General features: G+C 36.7%; 1 protein-coding gene and 1 long non-coding RNA gene across 2 annotated transcripts; both read right to left on the reverse strand.

Moving 5' to 3' along the window:
* Nucleotides 1–438: 438 nt before the first annotated feature.
* On the reverse strand, nucleotides 439–2,098 carry LOC132156582 (uncharacterized). The gene is made up of 3 exons (XR_009437471.1): nucleotides 1,834–2,098; nucleotides 1,142–1,206; nucleotides 439–555 (listed from the first exon to the last, which is right to left on the reverse strand). It is a non-coding gene; the product is annotated as an uncharacterized LOC132156582 (long non-coding RNA).
* Nucleotides 2,099–13,497: 11,399 nt separating this feature from the next.
* LOC132156583 (forkhead box protein I1c-like) lies at nucleotides 13,498–16,535 on the reverse strand. The gene is made up of 2 exons (XM_059565535.1): nucleotides 15,772–16,535; nucleotides 13,498–14,824 (listed from the first exon to the last, which is right to left on the reverse strand). Exons 1-2 carry the CDS (start codon nucleotides 16,361–16,363, stop codon nucleotides 14,265–14,267), a joined length of 1,152 nt encoding a protein of 383 aa, XP_059421518.1. The 5' UTR covers nucleotides 16,364–16,535; the 3' UTR covers nucleotides 13,498–14,264.
* Nucleotides 16,536–17,926: the final 1,391 nt, after the last annotated feature.

Here is a 17,926-nt window from a genome sequence, read left to right on the forward strand (position 1 = left end):
GCACCTTACACAATAAATAATTCTGTCATTTTTACCCGAAATGCAGCTACTATCCCCTGCTAACAGTTAGAGACACATGGTACTATTGGTCAATATTCACCATTAACCAAATGCTTTTCACCTGAGGAATAAAATATAGGGTAAGATGCAAATAGGTAAATAAGAGTAGAACTGCAAAGTTGTTTTGCTGACGTACATCAGAGAGCAAACAGTGAGAAATTTGGGGTAAAAACTACAAAATATCTCCCAATACAAACGCGCCCCATAGTATAGTCCCACCCTTGATACAAATTGACAGCTTTCTGTGTAAGGCATCTGAAATTCAAATGCTTTTCAATTGCATTTGGACTATGTCACAATATATGCGTCCACATGTGGAAAAATGCAATTAAATATACAATTTGCAATTCCTTTTAAAAATTGTCCAGAATATCCTACCTGTCCAATGATAATGATCAATGCCTGAGAGATCTGCTGGCATTTTTAAATCGCCACGATAACTGGATGGGGTTTTGTGGACTCTGCTCGGTTAAGGAATTCTATGTGTGTTCCAACCTATAAATAAAGTAAACAAAATACAGATGGTTTTAATAACAGTGATTCAGTTCAATTAATTGTGTGAAGTTAATCATGAAATTGAGTCCATCATGATTATTTGTTAAATTCACCTATGAGTTGGTCTACAGAAGCGGAATATGCTATAGTGATTGGCTGAAAGGTGTGCTTTCAAACTGTCTAAACAATGGGATGTTCCAGTTTCCAGTTTTATGTTAATATGCTGGCTCTATCAAACACAAATGAAGTCACTGGCACAGATAAGGGAGATCACACTGCATGCGCGCACACAGACATTTCTATGACAAGTCACGCAGGTACTGGGTTACTCCGCAGCTTTAAAACAATCAATATAAACACTTATAGGTGTACCAAAGTAATTAGGACAAGTCAAAAACACGATCTGGAAAATGGGTATATGATGTTTACGCTCATAAATTATGTACATTCTGAACACAAAGTTACAAAGTGCAGCTTTAACTATAGCACGAAATAAAAATATATGTGCGTTTAAGTTACGTGAGGGTTAACGTTAGTTGATTATCACAGACAAACAATTATGTAAAATGTATAAACATGACCTTACCGTTATACGCCTCAATAAGACTGCACTCGACGAGTTTTCTCTCACAAATGTATCCATGTGCTTTTCTGACAGGAAAAAACAACATTTTCAATTATAACTTGTGTGTAAAAAGACTATAAACCACACAAGCATCTAATCACCTCACTAACGCGGCCTAAGTCACTCGCTGTGCGTGCGCGCACTTTGAAATGCCCTGAGACGTCGATTCTTTTCCGGAATCACTTTGTTCGAGAATTACCGAACCGGTTTATTTGAACCGGATCGTCGGTCTGCGGTCCGACTGTATTGTACGTACTTTGTGTGATTTACATGTCGATATGGACAACTGCAGGCGTTTACATTAGAACACAAAGTCGTATTCACTTATTTGAACTCATTTGACTCACTTAAATGTTAAATTCGCTTTTCAGTGTCAGAAACGACTTTTTCCTCTATTTTCACAGATATTCGCATATTTCAGACATCCGTCACTGTCTGAAACTTAATAAAACTGTATTAATCTGTCGTTTCAGATACCTTAACACGATTATGCGAGTAACATAACGTAGGTTGGCCGTTTGAGGTAAACTGTTCATCATTTAACGTAAATAATGTTGAAAGAAATGTAGAAGTTTAACAGTAGTTGCCGCAAAACAAAGTTATAATTTTGCCAATTTAAAATAATTATTAATGAAAACATTAAATAAACTTACCTTAAAACAGTTGAAAGCCGTGGCTTTGCCCGTTGTTCTTCCAAAATGACAGTTGGGGAGCGATTTAAACATCTTCAAGGGCTTTAAATAACCCAGCGCTGGCCTGAAACAACCCAGCGACACAACCCAGCAGGTTTAACCCAACTCCTGGTAAATTGAAACTACCCAAAAGTGTTTAATAAGAAATAAAATAACCCAACAAAATGACCCAACAGACTCAGCCCAGCATTTTGGGTTAAAAAATAACCCAGCCGTTTTTAGAGTGCAATGAGCAATGTTTACTTGTTGACATCGTAGACTTAAAAAAAAAAAAAAAAAAAAAAAAAAAAGATGGACAACGCATCTTCAGGCATTTCCATTGAAGAAAAGTGAAGCTGCCATTGTCCCAAGAGGGAGTGGCCATATTGCACTGGTTTGGGATCTGAGTGCGCAGTAGAGAGCGAAGTGGACCCGCGTCCCGCCACACTCCCGCAGAGTCGATCGCAAAAGTGGACAAAAATGCTCATATTGAGCGCTCATTCCCAGAGACACGTAGAACAATTGTAGTCTCTTTTAACTTTAATATTCATATACACTAGTCCATATCGATATTTGATATATTTTACAGCCCTAATGTAGATGTATTCATTCAAAAATAGCCAAAATCCTTGACGTTCTGCTTTATACAGCAAGTTCTATTTTTGACTGGATTCCGCGATTCAATCGTTTCGCAAACACAGACGGGGTGAATTTATGAATGAAAGTGTAAAAGTTCTCACACAAAACTAAGTTGTTACGTGTCCACACGCTTTTTTAAGTGGGTTTATGTTCGACACTAGGCTAACGTTATATAGTTTTGCTTCGGGTAGAATGATAAGGCTAATTATACATGCCACTTTCTGAAACAACCTTACACAGTTTTGATAACGTTAATAATGAACACGATGTTAATATAGCCTGCCATGTGATGAATGCCGACTGCACACACACACATGCTTAGTCTTGGGATTCCACAACTTCCCTTGATCATCCTCACAACTTATTGCTTGTAGCCATTTTGTCATCCTTTCCGGTTCTGTATGTTTATTAGGAAGGATGTAGAACTTCAATTCATAATTTGTTAGTTTATTGGAGGTACAGAAAACGACACAGCAACTCTTCGGCGTGATTGTCCCATGTATTTCAATTGGCGACAAGGCAATGTTTTCCCCCACGGGCTAAATTCACATCACGTGACCGGGCGTTCCCGGGGGCGTTCCCAGACCAACCGTCTGTATCTATACTGGGTCCATCTACCTGGGGGCGATCGGAACGCGATGGCATCAATTTTGAATACTAGTGCGGCGCACTTGGTTGACATGGTCAAATGTAAAAAGAAAGAATGAGAGAGAGTTTCCACTGAATTTCCAGCAAGGTGTCTGTGAGTCTGTGTTTGGGCTCTGCTTCAAGTTTTTGACAGGAATATCAGTCCATCTGCACAGGGGTTTTGACCCTTCCCTCCCCCCGACCCTCTAAAACTAACAGAGCGAAGCCAATGACCCAGCCGTGCACCTGTACCCCCCGCCTGCCCACTATCGCACAAACTCTCACAGATTAAGGAATTTTAGAAACCATGTTCATTCACAACAACCACCGCAGATGGAGTCTCATTCGCTTCTGAGTGAGTGTATTCGAGCAACGCCCTTCTTTCGCAATTGTTGATGCGTTGCAACTGCATGGTGTAATTTTAGCAAAAGCTCTCCGACAGGAAGTTTGCCTCTTCCACGACACTGAGTCCAATCCCTGAAACGATAACTGTCAACATATCCCAGTGTGTGTGAGCTGGTGTCATGGCCGCTGAGAGTGTTTACCCATAACACAAAGCTGTGAGTTTGATGCATTAATACCACGGACCTGTGTAAACTGTAAACAACTCGCCAGTGCCCACCTCTCTCGTTTTCTCACAGTGTCACACATTCACCCCTCTTTCTGTCTTTCTCTCTCCTAACAAAACAATACTAACATGGTACTGTTCCAAGTTCACAGCACCCCTTTCTCTACAGACAAAACTGCCATTGACTGTGAAGTTAATGTTCTAATCTCTGGCGCATTTATTCATTAAAATATAAACTGTGATATCTTCAGATCCATCAACAGCTCAGTTATTTTTTAGAGAGATCTCCAGGCCCTAATGGCTTGAGGTGTTTGCCCATTTTAGTCTGGGAAAAGAGCTATCGGGAGTATATGGAAGACTGGGTACATCTACTGTAGATTGAGCTGCTGGGTCATGTCTGGTCATGAGGAAAGAAGGAGCTACCACACTCGAGGGAGCTTTTCCCTCTCCAGATGTTCATCCCTCCTGCCTGCCTCTGTCTAAACCAATCAATGTCCGGGGTGCCGGCCTATCCAAAGCATACAGGGTTACCTGGTGGGAGCTGACCTTCAGGAATTACAAGGCGGTTATTCAGCAAAGCCTAAAAAACACAACACCACTGTAGAAAAAAAGGGATAATAAAGCAAGGTATGGTGGTGAGATGGAGGGAAATGTGTTTATTTGAGGAATTCAAAATATACTTGAGTCTGTACATTTACAGGTACATATGTATACCAAGTTATACTGAAGTAAGGCATTCTTGTAGCTCATGATAGTAGTCACATTGGAAAGGTCTCGCATGGTGTAGGCGGAAGTACCGCCCCAGTGGGGCTTTACAAAGCGAATATGCAAGGAGAGTCAAACAGCCAGTACAAAAAAAGGCTATATAAGACCCTTATTCCTTGGCTGGGATCATGTAGAGCCATATGAAGCTGCATTGAAACTGCAATTTGGACCTTCAAACCATTGGGTCCCCCTGAAGCCCACTATTTGGAGAAAAGAAGTTAAGATGAAAATATGTTTTTGATGAAAACGTTCCAGGATTTTTCTCCATATAGTGGACTTAAATGAGAGTCCGCAGTCTGAAGGTCCAAATTGCAGTCCCTGGAATGTTCCCTCAAAATCCTTTATTTCTTTTCAACTGAAGAAAGAAAGAAATGAACATCTTAGATGACATGGTGGTGAATAAATTATCAGGACATTTTTATTCTGGAAGTGAACTAATCCTTCAATAGCTTTGAATAGAACCTTCTGCTTCTAGTTCAGTCTGACTGGCTGCTGGTTGGTTATGAAATTACATTTGTTTCAATAATAATGAACGAAACTTTATAAAACTGAACATAACTTTTTCAGAAACTATGAAAAATATGCCATTACAAAGAAGAAAAACACAATGAAAATGAAAAAAATGAACTCAGTCGCACAAATTTAACAGGCTCTTCAAATATGCTTCATTCTTTGTTAATGTTTTTCAAAGATTCATTTTCGCTAATCGTGGATTCTGAATTCATTGCCTCAGATTTCGCTTACGTTTCACAGTTTTTCGTTTGGTGTATTGACACAAACCTCTCGTGGGGGCGGGCTTAACAGTGATCTACTCTGATTGGATAGTGAGCTTTTGATGGACAGGTGCTCTCTGACCGGGAAGTACAGACGCCACTCAGTGCCATTTACTGCATATGTTGTACCTAGTAACTAATGAAGATGAAGACTGTTGGATGAGTATGCAAAATAAAGGCCTCCTTTAGTGAATCCATGCATTTTTGTAAGATAAATATCCATATTTCAAATGTAACAAACACTTTTCACTTTAGTTTTAACTAAAGAAATAAATAAAAGAAAATAATTAGTTAGATAGACTAATCAAGCAGCAAGGTATGCTTCCTTAGTTTTCATAAAGCGCAATGAGAGATTTTAGTTTTAAACGGGTGTCTCATTAATGTGTTAAACATTTTCAGGTGTTCATTGACTCAGGCATAAGGAATCACATGCGCTCTCAGTTGCTGTATAGTCCCCAACCCCCCCGCTGGGTTTCTCCCTTCATGCAGACTGCACTCGTCCCCCAGATGAACCTGTCTGTGAGGGGCAGTGGGTTGGCAGTGGGCTGGATTAGTGGACCTGTTGCTCGGCTTGGACGCCAGTCTTCTTAATGAGCTCTTCTCCATGGCTCGAAGAACCCAGCTTGACCAGATGTTCAGCCTAGAGGGGTTGGTGAAGGGGTGACACTACAGAAGAGCTCATCTAATGGAGCTGCAGATAACAGCTCTGACCTTATGTCAAAGGGGCAACAAGATACGGCTAGAAACTCCCCTGGAAGTGACACCTGTGAGGGATTTGTTAATTGACTCTACAGGACAACACTGGAAAAAATATAGAGACTAGAAAGATAGAATGAAGGAAAGAGAGGATAGTGCCAAGAATGGCAAAGATGTCTGAAGCATTTAAGGTGAGAGCAAAGAGGCAGACATGCACTGGCAAGTGTCCCAGGACTTTGACCGCAGACAGACCTCCCACTTTATACACCTGCTTCAGCTCTGCACAGCATGTGTCTGTCATTCACACACACACACACACACACACACACACACACACACACACACACACACACACACACACACACACAACACCATTATTATGCTTAACATACATGTCTCATGATTAGTCTTATGCTGGATTCATAACCATTACCTGTGTTCACTAACACCAACTGCAACAGCCATCAAGCACTCAGATAATATGTCTGTGTCAAGGTTTAAGTTTATAAAAAAGCACTTGAAATGACAATTTTATGTCTCTTTATTGTCCATCTAATAAAGGTTGATTAATCAAATTAAAGGAAATTTATGAGAGATGTGATACTCTTCAGACTGGGTAATTAGTAAAGTAATCCCATTACAGTCAATTAAAGGTAATTAGTATTTTTTGGGGTAACAAGCCCATATCTATTGAGTTGATTAGTGAGGTCACTGGTTATATGGGGATTTCTTAAGAGTGGTTTTGGTCCTATGGACTTTTAGAAAATAGACTCCCTGAATTTTGTAATTTTTTTCCTGAAGTCATGAAAATTCCAACCACATCTGGAAATGACTGCCATGGAACTGAGATTTGAACGTAATAAAATGGCATCGGCATTTTATGGATCTTAAAACCAATTTTTTCACACTTTTTGCATAACTTGACAATTGCAACTTGACTAGAATTGTTACACATCACATGTCTAATACTTCATAGTAAGCTCTGTCTTGGTAGCCAGGTACATTTAGAGTGCTTACACAATGATGATCTACAACAAAATGGAAACGTTTCTCTGAAAAGTTTTGTGTATGTGTTGTCAAAACAATCCCTTTAAACATGGATCTGTGAAAATGACTAAAAATGTGGCATTATGCATGCCAGGCCAGTAGCTGACAATGTCACTTTGTAAAGAAGCTTGCACATATGCCTACATATTTTTATAGTTTACAAGGAGACATTAAATGGCATTGTTTTCCAAAATCTTTATTAGAAGCAAAATTGTTGGTTGTGGTGGAAATGATCAAACAACTGTGGCACAGCTGTAACAATAAAAAACGTAACTTATTTTAGATAATGATAGATTTAAATGTAATAAGTTATATTATTAAAAAGTGTTTTCATATAAGACTAAAATTCCATTAGTTTTAATAAAATCTGTTAATAAAACTTAAGAAACTCCCACATAAACAGTGGAGTCAGCCACTTCCATCAGCTCCACTTCTCATATAGAAGCTTTGAAGTACATAAATATCCATATAGATCATACTTGTGTTTAATTCACTTGTTAGTGTTTTATTTGCGTGAAGCTGCGCCGACTATAGTAGTGAACAGTGAGGGGATCAGCTTGTGGCTGCCAAAGAGAAAGAGAAAGAGAGAGAGCGAGGGGAAATGTAAAGTGTTAGAGTTTGTTTTGTTTTTAACTGGGTGAATGTAGAGAAGCTGTTCCCTCCTCGCACCGCTATAGCTGCCCTTGTTGTCCCAGGGCAAGAGGTCGGCTGTACAATAGCGGCCCCTGTCACAGTACTGCACAAAGGGCTGTCCATGACTATTAGTGTTAGGCGTTAGATGGTGAGCGGCTAATAGCTTATTACACTGATGTGGGGAGAGTGGCCCCTGGAGAGCTGCAAACTGCAATCCGGGTTCAATTAAAAAATAAAGGCAAAGAACAGAGGGACGGGGACACGGGGCAATGACACACATTCCTCTGTAGCCCCTCACATTTCACTTTCACACTCGCTCACTATGATCGTCTAACCCTCTCTTTTCCTTGGGCCTGCCTCCAGCATTCAGATTTATCTGCAAAAATAATAAACTGTGCAGTCATCATAACTTTCTTTAGTGTATCATGTTGATTAAGTCACATTAACAATATTTGATTTGAATAAAACTTTAGAATAAAACACTAGAAAACTTTTTACAGTGCAGCTTTCCATCTCTGTTAAACAGTTACTTCACTACTGTTCTATACCGATTCCAGTGTTATGACAGTACAGTTTCATAATTCTCTGGACCCCGGGAGGACTAAGAGACAGTTATACGTATCAGTTTATTTGCATAGCGAGCTTTCAGAATGGTGGTTGTAGTTACTAAATAGCATATGATTTTAAAGATGTGTACTAACCTGGAAAATTTAACTAAGCACAAAGGCAGTGCATTAATGCTTACAGGTTGATATAATAATGATTTGAAAGTTCGCTAAGATAACATGACACTTTATTTGTTGACAAGAAAGTAAAATGGAAAAACATTCATGAATTTACAGTCAATCTGCTGTCATGACTACTTGTTATCTTTTAAATCCGTTTAATTCTTGGCTTTATATGCATGTGATAATCATTATATAAGAAGTTTATAAGAAATTTAAAGAAATTTTTACTTTAAAGGTGTACATTCTTCATCTTCTATTGTAACTTCATATCTCATATTGTGACTTTTTATGTCACATCGTGACTGTGTATCATACTACATGGCATTTTATCTCACAGTGTGATTACGTCTCACAAATGTTTCTTTATATCTCATATTGTGACTTTTTTATATTACATGAATGTTACATCACAATGTGACTTAATATTTAATATTGTGACTATTTATCTCAAAGTGTGATTACATCTCCCAAATGTGACTTTATATCTCATAATGTGATTTTTTTTATCCTGCATCATGACTATACTTTTCAGTTTTTTACTTATTTTGCGGTGTGATTATTGTATCTCCAAAAGGTAATTCATATCTCGTAATGTGGCTCCCGATTTTGACTTTATATCTTGAAACAGAACTACTAAATATTACAATTTGACTTTATTTTCATGTTATCTCACAATGTTACTTTATGTCTCATGACATGAAACAATGAGACTATATCTCTGGTTGTGGATTTATATCTTATAATATGACTTTTTATCTTGCAGTTTGACATTTTTATCTCAATGTGGCTTTAACTGTTATTTTATATGTCATAATGTGACTTTTTATTTTGGAGTGTGACTTCATATCTTATAATATGACTATTATATCTCACAATGTTACTTTTTTTTTCATGGAATCTGACTATATCTCTAAATTGTGACTTATATCCCATAATGTGATTTTTAATCTTGCAGTTTGCCTATACAGTATCTTCCAGTTGCAACTTTATATTTCACAGTAGTACCTTTATATCTTATAATGTGACATTTTATCCTTCAAGATAACTATACCTCTCAGCTGTGACTTTATAAATCACAATGTGACTTTATTTTTCAAACTGTATGTCTCACTATATATATATATATATATATATATATATATATATATATAATTTTTTTTTTTTTTTTTGTCAATTTGAAAATATATCTGAATTGTGGCTCTGATAATGTAACTTTATATTTTAAAATGTGACTAATATATTTCTGGCAGTGTGTCTATATCTCCTAATTGTGAATGTATACATCATTATGTGACTTTTTATCTCAAAGTTGCAAAAAAAAAAAATGAAAGTTCTATTTTCCTTTTGGGATGGTCAGGTGTAAAAGAGGAGCAAAAAGGGTTCACGTAGTGTCCATTTGTCCCCAGAGATGGGCTGTAGAGTTTTCACCCCTCTGCAACGGAGCAACAAGTGCCCCCCTCCACTCGTTGATGCAGGTGTGGGATCTGCTTTGTTGATCATAATCCTTTGTGCGGAAGAGCCGCTGAGTGTGTCTGACTCCACCCCCTGACCCCCCACCCCCACCCTGAAGCCCGTGCACTGACCGTTTCCTGGGCGACCTCATGGGATCCGACAGGCGTAAAAATAATGATGGACACCTTAGCCACCGCTGACCCGCCCTGACTCGCCCCCGACTTGCCTGCTCCACATGAGAGGTAACGCAACCACTTAACTGAGGGCCCATTGATACACACACCTACGGGACAGACATACACACTCATTCACACACATGCACTTAACTGCTTCCTGCTGAGAGCTATTTTCCCTTTTCTTCTTTATCAGGAGGGGGCCCTTTTACACTTAAACTTCAAAATACACAGTCTGAAAAATGATAAAAACAGCTCATTTGTGAGCAAACCCTCTTTGTGATGCAGTTTACTAAAGTATATGGACGCTGGTGAGTGTTCATCTTTGAAACTATTCATGTTGTAGCCATTGATCTGGTGAAATATCAATCATAATTAATATTTGCCAACACTGTTTCCATTTCAGATATTCGGTGTCATAAAAACATGTTTTTGCCTAAAATAAAGTTCCAATAACCTTCAGTGACCCGAAACGCTATGGTTCTGCACCTGAATGCTCAACGGTTCTCAGAGGGAGCATGAGAAAAACTGATTGTGTGTGAAGGTTTGTCTCGGATCCAGACAGTGTGTTAGAGCTGAGGTGGGCTGTTTCTCTCAGCTTAGCACTAGGAAAGCGATGTAATACTTTAATTACAGTCCTTAATCACTCACTCTAAAGCCCTCATATTTCTCACCTCCCAGACATGTAGCAGCTCGTTTACAGTAGACTAGAGAAACACTGCAGCTCAGCACAAACACAGACACACAGAGTCAGACATCCTACACTCTTAAACATGGATCTTGATCACAAGTGCACAGGGAGTAGAAGAGAACATGTCAAAGTCTCATCCATCATCATACAAACATCGCTGTGCTAGTATGACCTAAAAAAAACTTTCACGGAAAAGTATTTGAACCAAAAAATATAATTATTTTTTCTAAGATGTACATCAGTTGTCTTTTTAATTTTGATATCAAGGCCTGAGGCTGTAGGAAATGCAGCATTTGACTTACGTAATGTCAAAAATACTTTTTATTTGATTAACAGGTTAATGAATGGAGTCTAGTTGGGCAAAATGGAATAATGAAATGACTCAGGCTATTGCCTGATGATAATATACTGAAGTTATATATTTGACATTTTATAAAGAAACAAAAAGCGATCTGAACTCATTTAACCTACAGATGTTACATCCTGTAAAAATGGTTTTCATTGGAAAATATTGGTTCTGACTTTTTAAATTTATTTATATTTTTTTCACTGCATGTATATCTCTCTCATCTAATAGAAAACACGTGTACAGTAGGCTTTTTGCTTTGTTCCCTTCTGATCATTAAGGGTATAGGAAAATATAAACAGATGAATCAGTATATTGGTCATTTTTTCTCTGGCAGTTTATATTTTAGGGTTTGACTGCAAATGTAACATTCCTAATGCTAGAATTACTCAATTATGATTTTGTGATTTTTTAAACTAGACAGTTATGATTAGACAATTTAAATTGATCTGGACTTGAATAGAAAAGACAGTGGAATTATATGGAGTGTCACACGCATGACGTTTGTACAAAATAATAATAATTCCCACAGTTAATTCATTAGATCGTGGTCATGTTTTATTTAATTCTTCCTTTATTTTAGGTAATTCATGGTTGTACTGATTAATTCTCGCATTTTTAATTTAGATAAATTGTGGCCACGGTTTAACAAAAAGTAGACAACAAATAATGTATATATATATATATATATATATATATATATATATATATATATATATATATATATATATTTATATATATATATATATATATTTATATATATATATACACAAATAATAAAGTAAAAAAAAGTTAATATATCAGCTTCTAATTTTCTGAATAGTTTTCACATATTCCAGGAGTACAATTCCTCTGTCCTGATGAACAAAGGCTTTTCAGGCAAACAAACAGAGATGAGCAAACAGGGCTGGTTGCGGGCAGGGGGCAGTTGATTGCCTGATGTCCCAGGAATTTACTAAGCACAGAGCGTCAGCCCCGATTAATTGACAACGTCATATTTGGCAGTAGGGTAAAGTGCTCAGTGTAAAAATCCACCTTGCGTGGTGTCTGAGTAAATATGGCGACTCAGAAGATGCTAAATAAGCTCCTGCCCCCTCCAAATTCTAATTATTACTGTGGTTGTTGTGAGTTGACAACATGTGACTAATTGTAGTTAATTGACTATATAATATAATATAATTTAATATAATATACATGCAGTGTACATACAGAATTTAGAAATTTAGAAAACAGTCTTATTTAATTTGTGCTTTCATTTTGTTTCTCTGTGTCTGAAATTGACTGGCCTCCACCCAAAGCCACACATCTCCATCTCCTCCTGGGTGGCACTGCCCTGCTTACTGAGGGAATTTCTCAATGGGAGTTTTTTTCTCCCTTTAATCTCTAAACAAGCACTTGGGTCTGTCCCGCTTTTACTCAGACAGTTGTAATGAAGAGAGGACAAAAGGAGGCGGGCAACCCCATTTAATTCATCACACTTCAGTGCGCTTTAATGCCATCAAAAGTTGTTCTATACATGTGCTCTTTGTAGATAAGAGACTTTAAAAATCATAAAGATATCAATAGCAAAAATGATTTTATACTTGGAGAGATGTTTGTAATCAAATTTGGTATTTTAACACACAAGCACACAGTAAGAGCTGTTCTGGCATACACAGAACAATAGTGGTACTGTTTCTGTGGCACTGAGTAATAAGACAGAAACCTCAGCTTTGTTATCTGTGTTATCTTTCTGGTTTCTTCTCATAATGTATTGCCACAGAAAAACCATCTTGAAATACACCTGAGCTCTGCACAGGACTGTCTGTATGATGATGCTGATGTTACTCAGTTTCGGAGATTTACGTTGTGCAACTGTCTGTGTTAAAGTCAGGAATATTTAGTCACAAAGATTACAGAACGCATAGACATGTTTACTTATTTTGTTTTGAACTACTCAGCTCTTGTGAAAAGCATGGGTAAGAAATATATATATTTTTAATATCACCTAAAGAGAAAAAGCCATTATTGTCAGTATTCTATATAGAATAATTCACAACAGGAGTTTTGGTAGTCATTGTTTTCATACAGTTCTCGGCTATTGTTTATGCTGCAATAAAAATCTAAACTTGCAGATGTTTAAAGTCAGTGCCCATATGCTTCACGCCTGTCTAATTGAAAATTAACAAAATACATGTTTTGTTGTGATTTATATTTGTAGCCTATATGCTGAGTCATTTTATATTTTTATATATATTTATATATATTTTATTTTTATATATAAAATGTTATATTTAAATAAAGTTTTAAAATTACAAAATGTTCCACATTTGCCTTTTGATGTTTTTTTTTAATAAAAATTATTTCTTTATTAAAAATTTGTTTGTCATTAAAAATGCAATATTTGGCCTTAGTTTAGATCGAATGTGCACAGTTGACATTTACAGGCCATATGTGAGTTGTTCAAGGTGGGGGAAATAAAAATAAAATAAAATAAAATAAGTTTTTATAAAACAAAAAACTCTGAGATTCAGATTTGGAATTCTTTATTTTCTTTAAAAAATTATATTTTGCAGAAACTGCAGAAAAATAATAAATGTAGTGACTTTTATCAGTGTAAAGATCTTCACCTATGAAATATCATTTAAAAATCAAGTGAGTTAATGATGACAATTAATAATTCACTTATTACCTTACTTACTTTTATGTTCATAGCTTACCAGACCACATATTTTTCTGCTTAAAGGATAAACTGCAAGATACATAACTTAATATAAATAGTAAAAAAAAAAATAATAATAAAAAGTTTGTATAATAAAACAACTGCATTTACAAAAAATACACAATAGAAGAGGGAAAAGGAGACAAAGAGAACGTTTTTCGATATTGAACAATACTGAATCTTGGCAATGGATACCAATGCAATCCCTCCATCAAACTACTGTTTAAGACTATTTTAAATGCAAACTAAAATGATAAATCCATTTAAATTAGTGCATAATCACACAAAAAAGGCACATAATATGGAAATCTGTTTAAAAAAGACATAAAAGAATCCAATGCATAACTAGTAGATAGATTTTTCACAGAATAAAATGTGTTTTGACCAGTGTTGTACTCCAGATTTCACTCATTTGGTGGCTGTCAGTGCGTAAATGTTTCGTTTAAATGAATGTTATCTGCTTATAAGGCCTGTCGCATTTCAGCAGCGAATACACAGTGCTGAAATAAGTTTTTTTTTTTTTTTTTTTTTTTTTTTTTTAGAAACCCGTCGTAGGTATTCACGAGTGACAGATTCATAACTCCGTTCCGTCTCGAGGGTAAATGAGACTGTTCACACTGAAGCTGTTGTAGAAGTGTCCGTTGAACTGCGCGCTCTGGCCGCTGGTAAAAGAGTTATAGTACATTCCACGGTTGACATGCACGCTGTCCTGCAGCTCACCTGCTCCACCTGCGTCAGGCGCTGAGCTGGCGTGGTACGGGCTCAAGGCGCTGATATTTCGGCTGGACAGTTCGTTTACTAGCCCCAGAGAGCCCTGTCTGCTAGTCGGAGTGGAAGACGAGCTTAAGGCTGACATACTGTTGAAGAAGTTGTTGAAACACGGAGTGCTGGCGAGGCCCGCCGGAGAGACGCCCTTGTGGCTGTCATTGGCCGCGTCAGTGTCAGGAGATGCGGGTCCGGTGAGGTGAGGGCTGTCGGTGGGTTTGAGCCCTGCGAGCTGTCGGTCCTCCTCCAGTTTTGCGTTGCTGGTAACACCTGTGCTGGAGTCAGACCTGCGCTTCCTTTTTCTACGAAAGTTGCCGTTGTCAAACATCTTCTCACAGTTGGGGTCTAGAGTCCAGTAGTTTCCTTTGCCTTCGAACAATACGTAGAGTTGATATTAGAACCAAAATCTAGTAACTTTCCATGCAAAAGCTATTAATAGTGAAATTCGATTAATTTAAAAACTCTAAACGAAATTGTTCGTAAATTGCACTATTGGGTCAGTGAGAAATAAGCCGGTCTGTGATTAATGAGAAATCTGTATTAGGCTATATTCATGTAACCATAGACTATATGTAATCGTATATTTTTGATAAAGTTTAAGATGTTTTCTGTTTGTGTCATAAAATTAATGACTTATGTGTAGTAACCATCAAAAACAATAAAATAGCCTACTTTACCTGAGCATTCACCAAATACAAAACATAGTTTTCATTAATATTATAGATAATATTAAAGTACACATACGTTTTTTTTTAAATATAACTTTATTATATAGGCTATAACTACTAATTATGAATTTAAAGACGTTTACTTAAGGTTTTTCCACTTGGCCAAAAGGTGCCTTTTACTTGAAATTACAAAATAATAATATATAATAAATTATAGTGTAATTTTGTTTGTTATAGTCTATACCCCCCTCCCCAAGGAGCATATATATATATATATATATATATATATATATATATATATATATATAGAAATGGGTCATATTAAAACTTTTGTCATATTAAAACAGAATGGATTAATTTTTATTCGACAGACAAAATATTTTCAATTTTTAGGCACTAATATAGACATTTTAAATATTTAGAACATTAATTTATAACATTTAAAACACAAATGTATAACACTATTTTTTATAGAAAGTACATATGAAACATTTTTCTTTTTTTTCTGCAATAATCTTGCATTGCTATTTCTTAGTTATTCAACTCTGTTCAAGTAATTTGTGATCTCAAGTCATTTATTTATGAACTGTGCTTAATTGATCTATGAGCGTCACGTCACTGACCCGAATGCAAAGGTGCATCACTCACCCGGGTCGTCTTTGTCTCGCGGCACCTTTTTAAAGCAGTCATTCAGTGAAAGGTTGTGCCTAATGGAGTTCTGCCATCCCGCCTTACTCTTTTTATAAAACGGGAAATTATCCGCCACATATTGATATATCTGGCTCAAAGTTAACTTCTTCTCGTGCGCGTTCTGTATTGCCATGGCTATCAGAGCCGAGTACGAGTAAGGCGGGCGCACGAGCTTTAACAGTTCCTCATGGCTCGCGATGGAGAGCCAGCCCAAGTCCGGACCGGCGAACCCGGAGGAGTTGGTGAGATATTGCCTCTGAGAGCCGTAAGCCGGAGGGATGAACGACGGGCTGTTGTTGCCATGTATGTAAGACGAAGAGGAGTTAACACTGGGTCCATTGAGCCACAGGTATGGGTTTGGGGTCGCGTAGTCCCCCAGGCCGTAGCCCGCTGGTCTCTGCGCCGCAGGTAGACTCTGTTGGTGGTAAACACTGAAGTTGTCACAATATACGGCCATATCCGGTGTCTCGTGCGCGTTTTTTGGCAGTTGCTGGAGAGGGATGACAGCAGCCATACTATTGTTATGGATCTGCGCGTCGATGGTGTTCATATCTCCAGTGCCTTTGAGGCAAATGTTTGTCTCTGGACCCCACGCTCTCACAGTAACGCACAATGCAATCTCTGACGGTCAGGTTAAAAGCAACAAGTGGCTGCTTTTTGTGAGGGAGTTTAGTCATATATACACTCAAGTGCAGCAAATACGGTGTCTAATCTGGTATTCTTGTCTCTTTCAGCCAATAGATCACAAGCTCCTCGAAGTAGGCGTGGTGTATAGACTGGGATTGCAGGGAGATGACTAAAGTCATTCATAAACAGACGGACTAAAGGCTTGTTAAAATGAATACCCAATGTCTCTCTCCCTCGGTGTGTGTGTGTATTTGAAAATAATTCAGCAAAATAAAAATTGATGTTTGTATTTATATTGTCAACAGAATGTGTCGCGTTTGTCTTTCTGAAATCACAGTTCATTTGAAAAACATCATTAAAAACAATTTGTGGGAATTATTGAACACAATAATTTATTACATTTACAGCCACTAAAAAATTGTAATGATCTCTAGGCTATAGAAATAGATTACTACAAAAATGTAAATAACCATCATCAACGAATTTAATATAACCAGATTGTCCGAAACGGTTAATTTTAATTGTATAAAATTATGTATAATTATTAGCCTATTATTTTAACAAATTTAGTTGTTCTAAATAAACGTGTACAATTACCAGGTCTATATATTTAATCGTTTCATTAAATAATTATATAAAAATACTGTAATCCGTTACAAAAAAGTTTAATTTAGTAAATATTAGTTCATGATTTTAAGATGAGTTGTGATGTGAATGATGTTATTTTTCACATTTGCAAAGAAATTGTAGCTAGAACTGCTGCTTACAGACAGAATTATGTAACATAATATGTGCTTTGCAACCAGTTTATCTAGTCTCGTAATCAGTTGACATTTTAAATTCATCTTTATGTTTTGGAGCTATAAAATGACAATGAATGTCACATTTTCAATAACATAAATGTTGATCGAAATTTAGAAGCCTCTAACTTTTTAAATTCGTCAGTTACTTCACACTTCTCATGGTTTCTGTTCCAGCAGTGTTCACGGTTTCTTTTCTTTTCTTTTCTTTTCTTTTCTTTTCTTTTCTTTTCTTTTCTTTTCTTTTCTTTTCTTTTCTTTTCTTTTCTTTTCTTTTCTTTTCTTTTCTTTTCTTTCTAATTCAACTTGCCGCTTTCGAAAACATTTTAACAACAAATAACCTAATTATTCAGTAATAACCAAAACATTTCGACGAAGTGCCACTTGATAGCCCTATTGAACATCATTACAAACGAGCTGCTGTTCATAAACGTCCTTCTGAATATAATGAATGAACTAATCATCAGGGTCCTGACCACTAGGGGGTCCGTGGCAGGTATCCATCAATTATTATGATCTACTTTCTTGCACAATTAGCCTATTAGATCAGTCGGTCTTTGGTCTTGCTAGGTATATATATATATATATATATATATATATATATATATATATATATATATATATATATATATATATATAGGCTCATATATATATATATCATTTTTAATAATAAATAATTTAATTAT

Source organism: Carassius carassius, chromosome 14 (assembly GCF_963082965.1).
Source record: "Carassius carassius chromosome 14, fCarCar2.1, whole genome shotgun sequence".
NCBI classification, from domain to species: domain Eukaryota; kingdom Metazoa; phylum Chordata; class Actinopteri; order Cypriniformes; family Cyprinidae; genus Carassius; species Carassius carassius.

What these genes read in the sequence shown, in the direction of transcription:
- LOC132156583 (XM_059565535.1), bottom strand. Translation starts at nt 16,363, where the DNA reads ATGAACACCATCGACGCGCAGATCCATAACAATAGTATGGCTGCTGTC. An exon ending in GCGAGACAAAGACGACCCGG is followed by an intron (nt 14,825 to 15,771) that starts GTGAGTGATGCA and finishes TATTGTTCGAAG; the next exon opens with GCAAAGGAAACTACTGGACT.